Below are 17853 nucleotides of genomic sequence, written 5' to 3' on the forward strand. Positions count from 1 at the left end.
CTAGTATGTCAGTTAGTTCCTGCATAGAAACTACCTGTGGCTTCCACCCTTGGCAGTCAAAACCTAGCCTTTTATTTTGACTTCCATTCCATGTAGGTTTTTGTCCTCAAAATATTTCTTAGAGAAAGTTTTTTGCAGCATTTGAAATCTCGAAGCAGCTATAAATGGCAACTTTGCCAGTTTGTGCATCTCTTTATATCAGGGGTGGGCAAACTTTTTGGCCTGAGGGCCGCATCGGGTTTCTGAAATTGTATGGAGGACCGGTTAGGGGAGGCTGTGCCTCCCGAAACAGCTAGTCATGGCCCGGCGACCCCTGCCCCCTCCCCCCCCCCGTGCATTCCTTGAACTAGCAATTTCATTTTCTTATCATTCTGCACATGCCAGTTCTCCCCCAGTGAGAAAGTGGGTGTAGTACGGCCTTGTCACTGTGCCTCTTCCAATAGCAGCTGCTGGCTACGATACTCTACTGTTGAAAAGCATTTGGCACGTGGAAGTATTGACCAGCATGTTTTAAAATACTTCAACTTGCGGAGAGATGAAAGGCTGCGGTAGTGAAGTACTTTTTCCTCGATGGTTAGCCACTTGCAAAGTTTGGTAATATTTATTTCTATTGTGATTGTGCCAGAGGTCCCAAGCCACCTCAAGGCCCTCGTGTATATGCCCTGCACAAACCCACAGTAAGAAACAGCCGCCCTACCCTGCCAAGCTAAAAAGATAAAGGGATGGGAAGCATGATAAAACATGCAGCAACCTGCCCAGGAGAGGTGATACATGTATCTTGCTAGTTCCCTATTTTTTTGCCCTCAGGACAATCAGCATAGGCAGGGTGAAGGGAAAGGGATACAATTGAATTTATACAGTGTACATGCACATTTTGTTACATTTCTTTCTGTACGTCTTTTTTAAATTAATACACACCAATGCTAACCAACCGCCCAGTTCAACCCAACTGCTATCAGTTGTTCAGTTTCTTGTAGACACCATGGAAGAATGCGCTCTTGAGAAGCGATTTGAAGGCGGAATGAGGAGTGGTCATTCAGATCAGAGCAGGGAGGGTATTCTGTGCATACAGACCAGTGCGTAAGAAAGAGCAAATATATGTATGCAGGAAGCTAGGATCAGGATGGGGATGAGGGTGTGGAATGACAGGAGGTTTAAAAAATCATTTTGCAGTCCATCAGTCAACTGACTAATCATTATCCAGGAAAAGATAGTATATGAATCTGTTAAAACCCCAGGATGGCGTCACTTGTTTTTTTTTATTTACAGTCTCTGGAGTTTGGTAGTGGAGAAGAGGGGTTTTGTTTTGTTTTGAAACTGTAGTATGTAACTACTCAGTTTCACTTCTTGATTTGGCCCTATTTAACCAAAGCAAACTAGGGCAGTGGTTTACACCATGAGATGTAGAAAGACTTGCAAAATGCTGTGGAAGAAGCTCATTTTTGCCCACACAAGCCGAGCGTTTGGCTTTTTTGTAGGTGAGGCATGAGGAGGTGAACCCCCGTCCCCCCAAACCCAGGGTCAAAGTGCAGAGCAGCTGTAACCTCTTCCCTCCCCCTCTGATGTGGCTACTCATCTACAAACCGTGTGGTGTCAGAGTCTTCCCCAGCCCTACTAATCAGAAGTGAATGTCACCCTGTTGAACAGCTGTGGGGCAGTATGGATTTTACTGCTAATCATTTCTAAGCTTTGTTGGTTTGTTAGTCACTGAAACTGGCTTTCAGAACATGCCACTCCTGCTCATTAGCCAAATTTTAAATCAGTAGATAATTGATTTCACAGTAATGCATTTTCTGTCAACATAATTTATTTATTTATTAATATTAATAATTTGTCATAAGGTCTTTGCCTCCTATATCATGTTTCAGGAAGCAACATCCTTTAGTTTTTCCTTTTCTGTAAGTTCTCTGATATCTTTTTACCATTGTGGTCTGAGCCCCCAGTAATTCAGATTGAATGGATTATGTCCCAGATACCATTGGCATATTCCTCTGAATCTTTTACAATCTTCACTTTACTCTGCTCCATCCCTCCCCTCAGGAGAAAAGTACATCGTAAGCAGCTCTGCCAAGGTAGGCAAGGAATGGAGAAGTTGCTTTTCACACTGTGAAGTAACATTCTTCTATTATACATTCTGCCTGTATATCTCACATCTTCCACCTAATTGTGAGGGAGTGAAACATTTTGTGAATGTAATATGCATATGCCATTTTCTTGTGAATACTCTTAATACTAATATTGCTTTGATTCTCACAGTCAAATTCCCAGAACGACTCTTCTAAGTTACCTTCCAATTTTTACATAAGAACTGGATTGCATAGGCACATACGGTCACCATTTCTTTCTATAGCACAGCATTGTAATAGTGTGTTCCTAGGCAGCAAACAAATCTTTAAAAAGCCAATGGGTTATACAAGGTGTAATATCAGATCAAAATTTCGTTCCTTTAACTAATACATATTTTGTTAATCTGATCACCCCTGGAGAGAGATAGATATAGGTGTGTGTGTGTGTATCTATATATCTTTCAACAAATTATAATAGTATGAACCAAATTTGGTGCTAAATTATTTAATGAAGGTTAGAAAAGTTGTCATTCTTTAACAGTTTTTCTAGAAGTCTCAATCAAAATATATAACCTAGAACAGTGGTGGGCAACCTGCAGCCCATTAGAGTAATCTGCTGGCAGGCCGTGAGACAGTTTGTTTACATTGACCTTCCGCAGGCAAGGCCACCTGCAGCTGGCTGCCACTTCCCACAGCTCCCATTGGCTTCCTGCAGCTCCCATCGATGAAGTGGGTTATAGCCCACGAAAGCGTATGCCCAAATAAATTTGTTAGTCTCTAAGGTGCCACAAGGACTCTCGTTTTTTCATGATACTTTAGGTACTTACCTTTACATTGATGAAGATGAATTTCTAGAGTTGGTACTGTTGTAAGACTTTTCCCCCCTGCTTATCTCTAAGCATTTCTACAAACAGGAAAAACTGCTCTGAGACTTTGTTTTTAAAGGGCTACGGTCAGGTAGTTTAGACACATGATCTAGGTTTTGTAGCAAGAATCCTTTTTCATTCAATGTTTAACATCTTCATTTGGGATTTTAACATTCTGCACTAGGTAGTGCATAAGCAACTAGAAAGTAAAACCTACTATAACCAAGCCAGTCTGTCACCATACAGAGAGTGACTGATTAAAAGGGAGCACAATATATACATTTATATTCTCTCCCACCTCTCATTCTCTGTATAGTAAGACTGGAAAGGAAAAACACGTATCCAATAGGATTTTGACTCTAAGTGTCCCTTTAATGTCTTTGGCAACAAAGCAGAAACAGTTACAGTTGTATAACTTCAAAGCTCAGCACTCATTTTTCATGACAAAAATACTAAACCAGCGTCATGCAGCCATTTACTTTCTTTTTAAATCTCAGCCAAAAAAAATGTAATTGAAGTGTAGATTTTTTTTAAAAAAATGTTAATTATTAAATGACACTATTTTGTTATTTGTTTGATTATTCAGGATATTTTAAAGCACTTGCTAATGCTTACAAAAAATTCAGAGTTGCTTTTAATACAACTTCAGTAGAGAACGTAAGAAAAAAGGTAGTTCGAGTCAACTGACCACACGCATCCATCCATCCCACATCCCCACACACTAGAAGTTAGGGGAACCAAATCCCTTTTGGTAAATTATTTTTCTCTTATAATACAAAGACACTATAAAGGAACAATGCTGTGTCAGAGTAACTGGGAGAGGCAGTCTAGGAGGAGAACAGTTGGGGACCAGAAGCTTGATGTTGACACTAGACTTCTGTAGTTCAAAGCAGAAGGGAAAATCGCCTACAATTTTCATTAATCCCTTTGGATCAGGAAGAACTTGTAGATGGATATGAACGGTAAAGGAATCTGGCCCTTGGCATTACATGGTGGGGCAGCAGTGGAAATAATGGAAGCTGGGGTTGTTAATAATTTAGTTCCTGAGAACTCCTATATAGGTCAGTTGAGATCAGCTTTGGCACAGCCTGTTCTCTGCTTTAGAACAGAGATTTGTTTGTTTTTTAATCCATGGAGGAAAGACCACAGCAGGCCTGACACAATTCAACACTGCTGCCTTTTTCAAATTCATGGTTGCACAGCACAACTCCTATTATTAGTGCATATTGAAAGCAGCAACTAAGAAGTTCCCTGCTCTTCTCAATGTACGTGTGTTAGAATACAGCCCATAGTGTCGTAATTGACTGTTACAGGATTTAAGTCCAGGCATTCCCCTCAAAAGATGATGGTGTCTTTTACTAGCACTGACATACAGGTGCAACTGCCAGCTAATAAATCCTATTACTAAGTAGTCGTGTGGCCATGTCTAGAGTCGGAAAACAGGTTGTATTTTAAAATGGGTTTGCTAGCTAACACATTGTAAGTAACAGGACTTCACAAAGGACTTTGCACCAAGTGTACTTAGGGCTAACCATGTTTAAAAGCATTGGTTCTGCTAGTTATGATTAATCCTAGGGGTAGATATTTAAGGTAGAGAAGAGCTTTCAAACTGATTCCTTTCCCCCTGTGAGGAATGGCTATCACTTACAGATGATGTATGAGATGATAAACATATACTATAAACAACCTTAGCTAAAAGCAGAAACTAAATCTAAGAACAAACCACACTGAGTAACAAAATTATATAACCTTTACTAGGTTGTTTTAATTGTAAACCAAGCAGTAACATCTCAGGTAGAAAACAGATTGACGTGAACTCAAAACTATTTGACTTTTACAGAAGGAAATACCAGTCATGCTGTTCACTCAAACCAAATACAGTTTTACTTGAATATTCAAACATTTTGTAAGTAATAGTTTTAAACAATCAAAAACAAGGAAAAAAAACTCCGTCAATCCCTGAATTTAGGTGGTTTGAACTGCACCCACCATTTTCATTCCTACACATTGCCAGTTCCAGCAATATTCCTTGTATTGGAAATGAGGACGACTACATGAAGCTGCAAGCCCTTACACCGTCTACGTACACCAAATAGCTGTAGGCATTCAGGATTAGTATACATTTTTGCAGGTTTATTAAAGTAAACTGTTCTCATTGCCATCTTTTTTAATTCCCTTCTCAATTAGGACCTGATGCCTCCTGATCAGCTAGGGTTTAAGCCATTTGCAAGGTGGATTACAACGTTTTTTTCAGACGGCACTAAGCACTGATTTCAGTCTCCAGCAGTTTGTGATATATTAACCACCACATCAATGTTTCAAAGGAGACAGGGGAGAGAAAGCAGCTAGTTACCATGATGTCACTGATGACTTGGAGTGGAGCGTATGCTTACAAAAGTTGCGGATGACACCAAGATAGGAAGATGTTGCAGGCACTTCGGGGAAAAGGATTAGAATTCAAAATTACCTTGTAGAACTGGTCAGAAATCAAAGTACTTCACTTAAGGAAGAGAAAAAAAAATGAGGAATAATTGGGTTGGTGGTGGTCCTGTTGAAAAGGAGCTGGGAATTATAGTTGATCACGAACTGAATGTGAACCAACAATGTGGTGCAGTTGTGAAAAAGGATAATATCCTGGCTTGTATTAACAGTAACATATATGTAAGATATGGAAGATAACAGTCCTGTGCTACTCCATAGTGGTCGGTCTTCAGCTGGAGTACTATATCCAATTGTGGGTGCCAAACGTTACGAAAGACATGGATAAATTGGAGAAAGTCCAAACAATAGCAACCACAATAATAAAAGGTTTAGTGCACTGGACCTCAAACTGTGGACGTCACACAGAGGAATGTGTGGGGTGGGGAGAGCCTGGCAGGGCCCAGGTCAGCCTCAATGGGCAGAAAGACAGTGCTACCCTGTCCCGCCCCAGACTCAGCAATCGCTTTGCATCCAGCTGCTGGCCCCAGCCTTGATCCCTAGCCAGGGCTCCACGCCAAGCCCTGTCCCTAGCTCCCTTATTCCTGTGCATCCCCCGTCGAGTTGCAGCCACGCTCCCAGTGCCGGGGGGGACAAGGGTAAGGCCGTGACCATGAAAAGTTTGAGGACCACCAGTTTAGAGAATCTGACCTGTGAGGAAAGATTTTTTTAAAAAACAGCCTGTATAATCTTAAGAAAAGAAGACTGAGGGGGGAACCTGGTAACACTTAAAAATATGTGAAGGGTTGTTAGAAAGAGGATGGTGTTCAATTGTTCTTGTACTTTCCATGAACATGGAGACGTAGTGGGACTAGGTAGATAGAATGTTTTCCCCAATAGCTATAAAGATAGTTAAATACTGGAACAGGCTTTCAAGGAATGTTATGAAGTCCCATCACTGGCAGTTTTTAAGAACAAGTTGGACAAACACCTATCAGGGATGCTGTAGGTTTAACTGGTTCTGCCTCCACGCAGGGACCTGCACTTGATGACCATGAGGTCCCTTCCAGCCCTATATTTCTATGATTCTGTAATTATAGGATTGGATCTCATAATCTGCCAGGTAGAGACAGGAATGTGATACTATGTGCCATGAAAAAGCTGAGATTTTCACCATCCCACTGGCATAGATTATAGCCCTCATGGTGTAAGTGATATTGGACTTTAAAACTGCCTCTGGTCAATCAGTCCAGCTGTGCTGTTACTGAACTGATCCAGGCTTAAAAATGGCAAGTTTGAGCTTGAAGCACTGTATCTTTCATTCCCTGAAGTGAGAGGGGAAGTATACATATGCTGCTGTAAAATACATTCTACAAAGCCTATGTGTCTGTAATATGAATAGAGAATCTTGCTTGTAGTAAAATAAAGGAGATGAGATGTTATAATTATTAATTTATGAAACAGCTCTTTGTGAAATGTGACTATTTCACATCACTATTTAATGATGCAGTAATTTCTAAATTCCCCATAGAAACTATCATTCTTGAAAAAAATTGACTATGTTTTTCAATGTATTTAATCTGGATTTTTTTGCATTTTATAAAATTTAAATTTCCATAGCAAAACCTGTTCCTATGCAATACTATATACATTAAACCAACAAGCTAAAACAGAAAACAAGCAGCAATCTTAATGTGCAATACTGTACACATTAAGTCAACAAGGAGTAATGTGAATCCATTTACTTTTCCTTCCGCCACACTGACCTACTATAAATACAAAAACTAATGGAGACTTAAAAATGAATCAACATCTCCTGCAACTGTGGCTCTGTCCCAGCAGAACAGCGGGAGATGTTACTGCTTCTATAGCAACCATGTCATCAGCCTGTTGGCTTGACAACAATGCATGAGAAGAAACAGTTAACAGCTTGACCAGTCTTAACTCAAAAGGGGTTTTTTCAGGTTGTGTTGCTAAATGTCTATTTGCTGTTCAATTTAATAAATTTTGCAATAAAAAACCCTATGCAGTCTTTATTTGCCAGCAAGATCAGGTCTTCTTCCCTAGAGTCCTGCAAAGAGTTCACATCCATTCCTTGTAACGTCACACTGGATGGATCAAACCTCTGCAGCAGCTTCAGCTGATCAAGTGACAGTCCAGCTCCCCTCATGCCTTCTCCTCCAATATGTGGGTCCTTTTTTAAGTGAGAAAGTAAAGCAGTTTATTTACATTAGTCTGCATTTACTGTTGTTTTGATTAATTAAAAACACACATTAAAATATGAACTCAACAAAAAATTATGTACAGGAGGATGCAGTGTAACATACTGGTAGAATAATTTTAATTGAACATCTTTAGTATATTTAATATACAATTTCTATATGAGCCAAAGCCAAGCTGATCCTAGCTCTTGGAGTTTGTTCGGTTGTAGCCCGTTCATAAGGAAAAGGAAAGAGGATCTTAGCTCATGCTATGGGAGAGCTAGTTACAAGAAATCATAAAATGTCTATAGAACTATTGTGGCAATGTACCCTGTTTAATGTCACTCCCTAATCTGAAAAATTAGACCCAAAAGACTAGTACTTCATGCACAGAATACAGGTGGTGACCAAAAAAAAAAATCTATACACTATTCAACAGGTACAAGAAGGCAGCACATTTAGTCTTAAAGTGACAGAAATGTAATCCCAACTCTAGATCAGTTGGTATCAGAATTAGAAAAAAATGTTTCTTATTCAGCTGAAATAGCAAGTGTTTAAACACACTATGTGCCTGCTACCTATACAGCTCCATGGGAAACGACAGTGAGTCAATGGGGAATGCTGTTCAACTTCATGAGTTTCAGAGTAGCAGCCGTGTTAGTCTGTATCCCCAAAAAGAAAAAGGAGGACTTGTGGCACCTTAGAGACTAACCAATTTATTTGAGCATAAGCTTTCGTGAGCTACAGCTCACTTCATCAGATTGAGCTGTAGCTCACGAAAGCTCATGCTCAAATAAATTGGTTAGTCTCTAAGGTGCCACAAGTACTCCTTTTCTTTTAACTTCATGAGTGAAATCCCAATACTGAAGTCAATGGGAATTTTGCCATTTACTTCAATGAGAATTTTGCTTTATAATTTATCAGGATTTCTTTTTTCTGATAGTAAACAAAGCATTTCATTTTGGATATGGTAGGTATAACCTGGAAACTCCCAGGAAGTGGATGGCAAAGACGACTGTACTCATATCAACAGGTGACAGAGGAAACGTGGGCATGTGATAACCTTCAGCACAAGCCCCAGCTCTGTTAAATGTTGGATAGTATGTCTTTTATTTTCGTCTACTGCTAAACACAACCAGCCACTCTTATTGTCATACCACTATCCCAAACTCTCATTTTTTAACATTTCAATTAAAAGATGCACCAATTACTTGCTCTAGGTACATTCACTACATGCACAATTACAATATTTACATGCTAAACCAATATCAAATTGACTTTTCCTCAACCATATAATCCAGTAAATTTAACAATTAATCTCCTTAACACCTTGCCTAAGTGGAAGCCTAGGAGAACAGAACTATTGCTGGTCTGATGATAAAGTCTCTCAAAGTACTAGTATAAACAAGAGAAGTATCTTAGAATAGCCGAATCCAAAGATCGCACTTATTTTTATACCCCTACTATCTGCAAATATTGGCTCTGAAATGAACTAGATATTGTAACAGAACTATTTCAGCTGACATGTCCGTGATTCTATGGATAGATGTCCTATACCTCTAGCACAATGACAATGCCTTTGACTAATCGTGGTTCTCAACCTGCAGCCCAATCAGCCCAGAGCTGCAGCGCGTGTGACATTCTCAGGGCCACACAGGTAGTACTGGATGCAGCCCACAACGGTAAATAGGTTGAGAACCACTGCTGTGCCAGGGTGACTTGCATATACAGTATTAACAACCAACTTTGTATTCTTCCCACGCCCCACCCCACCCCACCAGCAGTTTTTTACATTTTCTTTCATCCTTAACATGATTCTTATAGCCATTTCAATAGCATTCGTTAAATTTATTTTGCCCCTCCTGTGAGGTACTGAAATAAAAGAACAACAAAGAAGTATAAATATGCATTAAGAACAAAGAGCTACAAGGAAAATGCTAGCCTGTCATGAACTATCTATGATCACTCTCTGTTTTAAATGACTGACTGGTGTACAGATACATGAAACCACTGCAATACACTGGTGGGAGTATGACTGTAAAGCCATTTAATCTCCCTTCAGTGAATTGCAATTAGATATATGCTGATTCACTATGAAAATCACCACCTGTTCTATAGCTCTCAACCTCTCATGTTACCTAAGGTGAAATTGGCTAGTTGTTACAAAGCACATTTCTGCAACAGCATACAGCATCTAGAATGCTAACAGAAAGACTTTGTGAAAGACCATTTTCCTGGTCAACACTATGTTGTCACTTACCGGTGACAAGACTTTCCTGTTCCTCAAATACTTTTACTTGCAAGTCCATTTCTATCTATGGATGTTACATACCAGGAGTTTCAGTATTTGCTAATTAGTAGATTAAAATTTATTTTATTGTATTCTTCTGAGAAATATCTTACCACACAACGGAAAGGAGTAGAATCATAGAATATCAGAGTTGGAAGGGACCTCAGGAGGTCATCTAGTCCAACCCCCTACTCAAAGCAGGACCAATCCCCAATTTTTGCCCCATATCCCTAAATGGCCCCCTCAAGGATTGAGCTCACAACCCTAAGTTTAGCAGGCCAATGCTCAAACCACTGAGCTATCGCTCCCCATTATTCACAGCCATTATTGTAATGACACAGATCAAACAGATGTAAAAAAAAAAAAAAAAAATCCATATGCTGTTCAGATCTGCAGCAACTAAAAATGCCTATATGTTTTAGGAAATCACATAAACCATTTCTTCACTGTTTCCAGAGTAACATTCTACAGCAGAATTCTTCGCCATATTGCTTAAAATTCCAGTGCTGAAACTTGCATACCGAGTTGCACGTAGTAAATTGAAACTGTTCCTACCTGTGACTGAAGCTGGAGGCAGGGAAAAGTTTCCAGGGCCCAGGCAACTTGCTCCTCATTTTCAGACAGTGTAACTGTACATGTACTATACACCAAAATGCCCCCTGGCTTCAGCAATTTCACTGCCTAGAAAGAGATTGTGGTTCAGCTTTCATGGTGTAAATATCTTCAATGCAGAATTACTTTGAACAGTATAGTAAGTTTTCTTAAAGGTTAATTATGATTTGCGTATTTATTTGGAACCTTTATGGTACAGTAGGTAAATGTAACACTTATTTAGGCCAGAATCTTTCTGTCTAGGACTCAGGCATCCTGTTAATTGTATAGACATTTTGTCCCTTTCAAGGGATGTAATATAAGTTCTAACATTTCCAAGTTTACTTCTGGAAGAAAGATCAGTTTTTGTATTACAGAAGCCTACCAATTAGAAAGCCTTTCCTGCCCTATTAGCATTAGAGCTTGTGCATCTTCCTGGGCTGAGGGAAGTGACCTCTCTCCTCAAGATCTGTAAAACAGCCCTCTGGAAAGCTCTGTGTAACTCATACAGATGTAGGTTTGATCTGTTTTCATCAGCTGAAGCCAAATGTGGACACAGAGTCTTTCGATCAATGACTGACAGTTGATGTTGTTCCCACATATTATGACACTATGATTATTAGTCCATCTTCTGCTGAAACTGGTGGAAGAAAAGGATTAGAAAAGAAAATGTAGTTTCCTATTACTTTACTGTACTTTAATTACACCAGTTCAAAGACACAATGAAGAATCTTTACATATCTACAGATGTTCTAAGGCTGTAAGATTAATAGTACCTGACACATGACACAGTCTCCCTAGGAAAAGCAGAAGTCTTTTGAAAGAGAGGAAAACAACTGATCTTGTTTTGTAAATATCTGAAGGATTCTAGACAAGGATTTAAACTTTCCTTCCTCTCTTTGACTCAGTCAGCTGTGAATATGGAAAAACTGAGCTGAACACAACTTCTGTTTTCTCATCTTGTTTTGAGCAAGGCAGTATACAATGGAGAGATCTAAAAGAAGAGGTATCTTGAAAGTAGGAACCAGAGCACCAAGACTTCCTAGTATTCAATTGGCTCTGCTTACGGTCTATCCAAGAGATGAACATCCCTCAAGTGTAGACTAGTTTAAGATAAGAATACAAAAATGTGAAATCCCCGAACATATTTGATGATACAGGAAATAGTACAGTTCTCTTCAACTTAAGAAGAGATGAGTGGGTAAATCCATTGCAGTAGGGGGAATATCAACTGGTGTTTGAAATTTTTATCAGTGAGGTGTACTTGTCTACCAGAGGGTGCATTGCCTTTCAGGGGCAAGTCTGGGCCAAACACATTCCTACTCCAATCCCACCCCTTTTAGGTCAGGTATTCTGGGAACTATGGCTAGAAGCAAGGTCTGCTGGAAACGGGGGCAGGATATATGAGCAGAAGCATTTTCCAAATGAGAGAGAGAGACCAGGAATAATCTAATCTATTATACGTCTCTCTATGATAAGGAAGGAGCTGGAGAAGAGCACCAGCTTGCTGGTGGGGCTCACCCAGGATGCTATGGGTCTCTCTATGGTGAGGAAGAGTTGAAAGGAACAGAAGCTTGTTAAGGAGAGCTCTCCAGGGACTGTACCAAGCTTGGTGATGATTCCCTGCTGAGAGGAAGCTACAAATGAGCCTAAACAGGGCAATGTGAATCAAGGAGCCTGTGACAGGACCTGAAAGGAGTCTTACGGACTATGCAGAAAACTCCTGGGAAGAGGTGGAAGAAGTTATAGGACAAGACCTGGGGCAAGAAACAGCAGCACAGGCTTGAGACCTAGTTATTTAGAGGCCTTGGCTTACATAGAAGATGAGAGAAAAGCCCCTGCCCTTTCATTCTCTGATCAAGAGGAATGACCAGGGAAGACCCTGGAGAAAAGCTTTGTCTAGCTCAGGCTGAGCCCTGCACTAAGGGCTAGGGGAAGGCAAAGGTCAATCAGTGGTGCCAGTGCCCAGGACTGAAAGCCTGATCCAGGGAGCAGTAAAGAACTGGTGTAGATCCTACAATCAAAGGGAAGGAGTCAGCCCAGGAACAGGGAAGCATTATTTTAAAGAAGGCCTTCATTTCGGACTTTTATTTGCTCTGGATGGAAGACTTTTGTTTCTCTGGACAATACACCACAGCATCCAAGTACCAGAGAGCCAGGAGAAACTGAGGGACGACTGCATTCAGATGAGGTAAGCTGCACCCATGTAATCCTTAACTGTAAAACTATTTATGTGCAGTTTTCTTTAACTGCTTAATGATTCATACATACCATGCTGAAAAGCTTGCGTTGCAATGGCTGATAAGAAGTCACTTCTTTTAGAGTCCAGGAATAGGCCATATTTGGTCTCTGTCCCATCCCACTACAAGGAACATCAAGAAGAATTCGATCAAATGACTCTGCTGAGAATGGAGGGCCTTCTGCAAAAGGCAATTGACATTTTTAAAAACTGCAGCAAAACCAGTTAGTTATACATAACACAAAGCCTTTGTTTCTCTTCTTGAGACTTCACCTGTAGATAGTGGCAAGCTGTCACTGATTGCCCGACATGAAGTGTTTGAGGGTTTGCGCTCTATATACTGTGTCTGCAAAACTGACCTAATCTACAGGAGCAACACAGCTAGTAATGACTGAGTAGATTTCATTACTGAGAAGGAAGCATTTTACTTATCACTATCTTTACAACCCTGTGAACTTAAAACAATTTGAAATCAATCTTGGCTTTAGCATTTCTGAACCCTAATTTAATGTATTGAAAGTACAATATTAAAAAAAAAGTGCCAATGAAAACAGGACTTGGTGGTAAGCTCTGGAATGAGACACAAGGTGGCTCCAAAAATTACAATAAGAATACTATTCAGAGTTGCTTGTGTGGAGGAAGGGAATTTGCAACTCCCTAACCTGAATCTGTCCCTTCTCGTGAATCCTGCTGGGCTGTACAAGTTCTTACAATACCAGGAGTAGGGTGACTCCTCAGCTCAGGATCTCAGAGACAAGAGAAACTGGTTCCCCATGTACATCTGGGAGTAGACAGTGAGGGAGAAAGTTGTGTCTACTCATGCCTACCAAAATTTCAATTTAGATCACAAGTGAAAATGAGTTGGTGGCTTCATCCTACAACTAGCCAACCATATGCCAGCACTCCCCAAACTACTATATTTTGCAACTATCTGGCATGACTGGCAGCTGTTGCCCAGGCGAGACTGTGGACTAGAATACAGAGCATTTTGCAAGACTTAAGTGTAGAGATGTGTAGTAAATCCTGAATAGATTTTACATGTGCTATGCCTGGCTCTTTCCACTGCTGCTGCTTCCTCACCTGAAAAGCACTAAATACCACCTATTATAAAATACATATATATTTGTTGAAAAACTTTACGAAAATACTACGTTTGACCTTGGAAATCAATCTGACTGTAAATTATGGGGGATTAACAAGGACTGCCCCACATGAGAAAAGTGCCTGAATTATGCAACCAAACACTTAGTTTTGCGAGCTACTGACCTTTCTGAACTAGCAGGAAAAGGCAATTAACAGTTCCTTTTGGAAAAGATACAATTTAGTTTGCATAGCAAATGAAAAAGAATCAAAGACAAAATATACCATTTAAAAATTTCCATTTTGGGAACAGAACCAGAGTCATCAATACAGCAAGTCAGAAAAGCAAATGAAATAAAAATAATGCTCTAGGCTCCTATAACACTTTCCATCCGTTTCTGTCAAATAGCTATACAAACATTAACAAACTAAGCTTCACTGTACTCTTGGGAGTTAAATATTAATATCCCTATTCTACAGATGGGAATTCAGAGGCACACAGAAGCTAAGTGATCTGCCAAAGTCACTTATGTGATAGAGCTAACAAAACCCCAAAAATTCAGAATGTGGGCTTAAATGCTATCATGAAGAAAGGCTTAATAGGCAGTCTCTCTGATATTATCTGGAGAAGGAATGAATGCCTCCTTAAGTACATTAGGCTGCAATAAGGACGGACAGTTAAGAGTTTTGCATGTGCACTACTGAGAAACTGATACTTGCAGAAGGACAGAAAGTAAAAGGATATCCACAGTGCTGAAGCACCCTGGGGATGTGCCAAAGTTTCAAGAACTTTGGATATTGTGGCAGGATTAACAGCACTAGCAAAAATATGATTATCATTTTCTTTTAAAAGACAATATCAAAATTCTTAAAATCATTTACTTTACCTTGTCCATCTTCTCTCTTCCCGATGGCAAGTGCCTTAGTTCCATCACAGCAAAATGCTTTAATACAATTCAGCTGCAACAATGCTGCATTCTGCTTGATTTTTTTGACTTTGTTAGCTATCTTGTCCATGGCTATCACTTCACCCTGAAAAAGTGAAGTAGTGCACCAAATGATCAGTAGCTGCAGCAATACCTGTTATCTTTCATTTAAGCTCCAATTCATAACACACACATTTTTCTCTACTTTAAAAATAAATTCTGATGAGAAAATTTTAATCTAAGTTTTGTGGGGTCATTTAAATGAGAAGAAAAAATGAAAATGATTCATGCATAAACATTTTTCCTGTTTTCTGATCATCTCTACAACTGGTCAGAAAATGTTCATTGAATATTTGACTAAAAATGGGGTGGGAAGGAAATCTGTAATGTTTTCATATTTATCAACCAGCTTTTATTAATATTTTAATGGACCCCCTTCCCAAAAGTGTCTATATTATCTGATGTATAACTGTAATATACTGATGTTATAATATTAAAATAATGTTTCAAAAGTATATCAAGATTTCACGCAAACATTTTAGAAATGTAAGTTATTTATTAAATGTAACATGGAAAATGATAAATGTAGGGGGGAAATGTACTTTACAACCAGAAAAGGAAAGCAAAGCAGACAGATTAGAGAAGCCTATTTTATACATGTTCAGGAAGTACATTGATTTATATAATTCCAATTCAACAACTGCATTCTCCTGAAGCTTTATTCCTGTGGTTTGAGGTTGGTAGAGTCTCTGGATTGAATTACAGTTACATATAATAAGAGGAACACTTTTTTCCTTATAAATCAAAAATATTTCATGTCCAAGAGTTGCAGATGAGCACTAAATTATGAAAATTGTTTCAGATGCAAAAACTATAAATGGAAGTAAAATCAATGGCAAAGGCACATTGCTATATAGAAACTCTTCATCACCACACTTGTAAATTTCATGGCTCTACCGACTGAATGCCTAATGCATGTTTGCAATTTTCCTATATTGAAGGGCTGGCCACCTCCCTTAGCGCCACATTGATTACTTCAAGCAGACGGTCCCATACAGCAAATTGTGTGGCTTTTTAAAGTACACACAACTAACCACTGCAAAGCCCTACTGTGAATGCACAGATAGCGACTGAAGCGCATTCTATTGCAAATTGTAAGATCTATTTAACTCACCTCATATTTTATATGTAACTCCACTCCAGTCAAAAATGACAATTCAGCTAATAAATGTTACATTTTCTCTGAAATTACTAAAATAGATTCCCCACTCTCTCTCACGTAAAAGAACAATCTCATAGCCCTTTCCTTCAGACTGAAAATGCCTTGGTATGGGCAAGTCCTTACTCCTCTCTCCCCATACTTTTTTTTGGCAGGACAAAGTGCTTGTGTGTTTTTTCTCCTTTGTCTTTCTCCAACTGTTAAATTTCATGCATCCCTTTCACATAGACTTTCTCCTTTTGTCAGACATACAATTTTCATTAAGCCTTCCAACATTAAACACTCACATTGCCTTCAGGCCCTGTTGCATCTGATCCATTCTCCCACATCAATTACTAACCTTTTATAATTGCTGTTCTTTAAGATGTGTTGCCCGTGTCCATTCCACCTTTGGTGTGCATGCACCCTGTGACAGGCATTGGAAATTTTTCTCTTAGTGGTACCTGTTTGGGCAGCTTGAGCACCCTCTGCTGTTGTGTTCCACTGCGTGATGGTAAAGGACCCATCTACCCCTGAGCGCCCTCAGTTCCTTCTTGCCAGACAACTCCAATGCAGAGGGCTAAGTTAGTTGTCTGGGTAATATGAAAATTAGACACCACTTTAGAGAGAAATCTCAGATGAGAGCACGAGTACATCTTATCCTTAAAAAAGCTTGTATAAGGCAATTCAGATGTCAGTGCATGCATTTTGGCCACCCTCCTGACTAAAAGTGGTTTTCCTGATGGCTATCGCTTCAGAGACAGGTGCAGAAAGAAGCACATTGCTGAAGGGTCCACAGTGGCCCTATGATTTTTCACAAAACTAGGTTCAAGTCCTAGGAGGGACAGGTTCTCTTATTTGAGAGTACAACTTTTCCTGGCCCTTCACAAATCTGAATGTCATATCACCAAAAAATCCAGAATGGTTATCCATATGAAGATGGAAAACTGACATTGTTGCCAGCTGAACTTTGATAAAAGAAATTGCCAACCCCTGCTGTTTTAGGTGCAATAGATAGTCCAGGACCTGCTGGATAGAGGACTGCTTTGACGAGAGCAAACGGGAAAATGCCTCTGTTATGAACATAAGTAGCTCTGGTAGAGGACTTTCTACTATTTAACAACTTATGTCGAACTTGCTCTGAGCCAGACTGCTCCCTAGGATTTCGCCATGGAGCCTTCAAGCCATTAAATGAAGGGCTTGGATGAAGCAGCCGATCATGATCTTCGAGATCAAAGTCCAGGTGCAATGGGAGTGAAACTGGAGCTGCCATTGACAAATCCAATAGAGTGGAGAACCAATGCTGTTGAGGCCATGTTGGGGCTATTAAAAACTGTTACTTTCTGTAACTGTGTTTCTTTGAGATGTAAGGCAGATGTACAGTCCAGGTAGGCGTGCGCGTGCACCGGAGCCACAGACTTTTGCCTAGCAGTACCTGTAGGGGCGGGAGGTACTCCTGCCTTGTGTCTGTAGCCCCTTTCCTTGCTATATGAGGCTGTGCCACCCCAACCTCCCTCTGTTCCTTCACGCCGAATATCCTGGGGAAGACTCCAATGGAGACAGGACAGGGGATGGGTCCTGGAATACATGTATGCATCACATCTTGAAGTAACTTTCCTCCTTGTCCTCCTCCATCATCTTCTCCTTCTCCTCCTTGCAGATGCAGACACGTATTCCAAGTAGATGACTAGCAAGCAGTACCCCCATCCAGAGGCGGAGCTCAGAATCTAAGTAAGGATCACAGGACCATTCAATGGTCCATAAATGTATGGATGGATGACCATGTGGCCGCCCTACGAACATCCAATATGAAAATGTAATTGAGGAATGCTACTAAAATTGCCCGTGCTCTCATTGAGCATGCCGATATCTGCTGAGGAGGCACAGCCACTGTTATCTCATAGGCAGTCTTGATACAAGACGTTATCCACCTAGAGATAGTCTGCACAGAGACCACTTGTTCCTTCATGCAGTCTGC

General features: G+C 40.0%; 1 protein-coding gene across 9 annotated transcripts in view; it reads right to left on the reverse strand.

The window, feature by feature from the left end:
- Nucleotides 1-4668: 4668 nt before the first annotated feature.
- Nucleotides 4669-17853, reverse strand: part of NSUN6 (NOP2/Sun RNA methyltransferase 6) — a 56515-nt gene continuing 43330 nt past the window's right edge. For all 9 annotated transcript variants that reach the window (XM_077808183.1, XM_077808189.1, XM_077808191.1 and 6 more), the window contains 4 exons: nucleotides 14639-14783; nucleotides 12704-12852; nucleotides 10397-10522; nucleotides 4669-7544 (listed from right to left, as the gene is read on the reverse strand). In XM_077808183.1, coding sequence (XP_077664309.1) covers nucleotides 7332-7544; nucleotides 10397-10522; nucleotides 12704-12852; nucleotides 14639-14783 — 633 coding nt within the window. In that variant the 3' untranslated portion in view covers nucleotides 4669-7331. The remainder of the gene's footprint in view (nucleotides 7545-10396; nucleotides 10523-12703; nucleotides 12853-14638; nucleotides 14784-17853) is intronic.

This window comes from Eretmochelys imbricata, chromosome 2 (genome assembly GCF_965152235.1).
Source record: "Eretmochelys imbricata isolate rEreImb1 chromosome 2, rEreImb1.hap1, whole genome shotgun sequence".
NCBI classification, from domain to species: domain Eukaryota; kingdom Metazoa; phylum Chordata; order Testudines; family Cheloniidae; genus Eretmochelys; species Eretmochelys imbricata.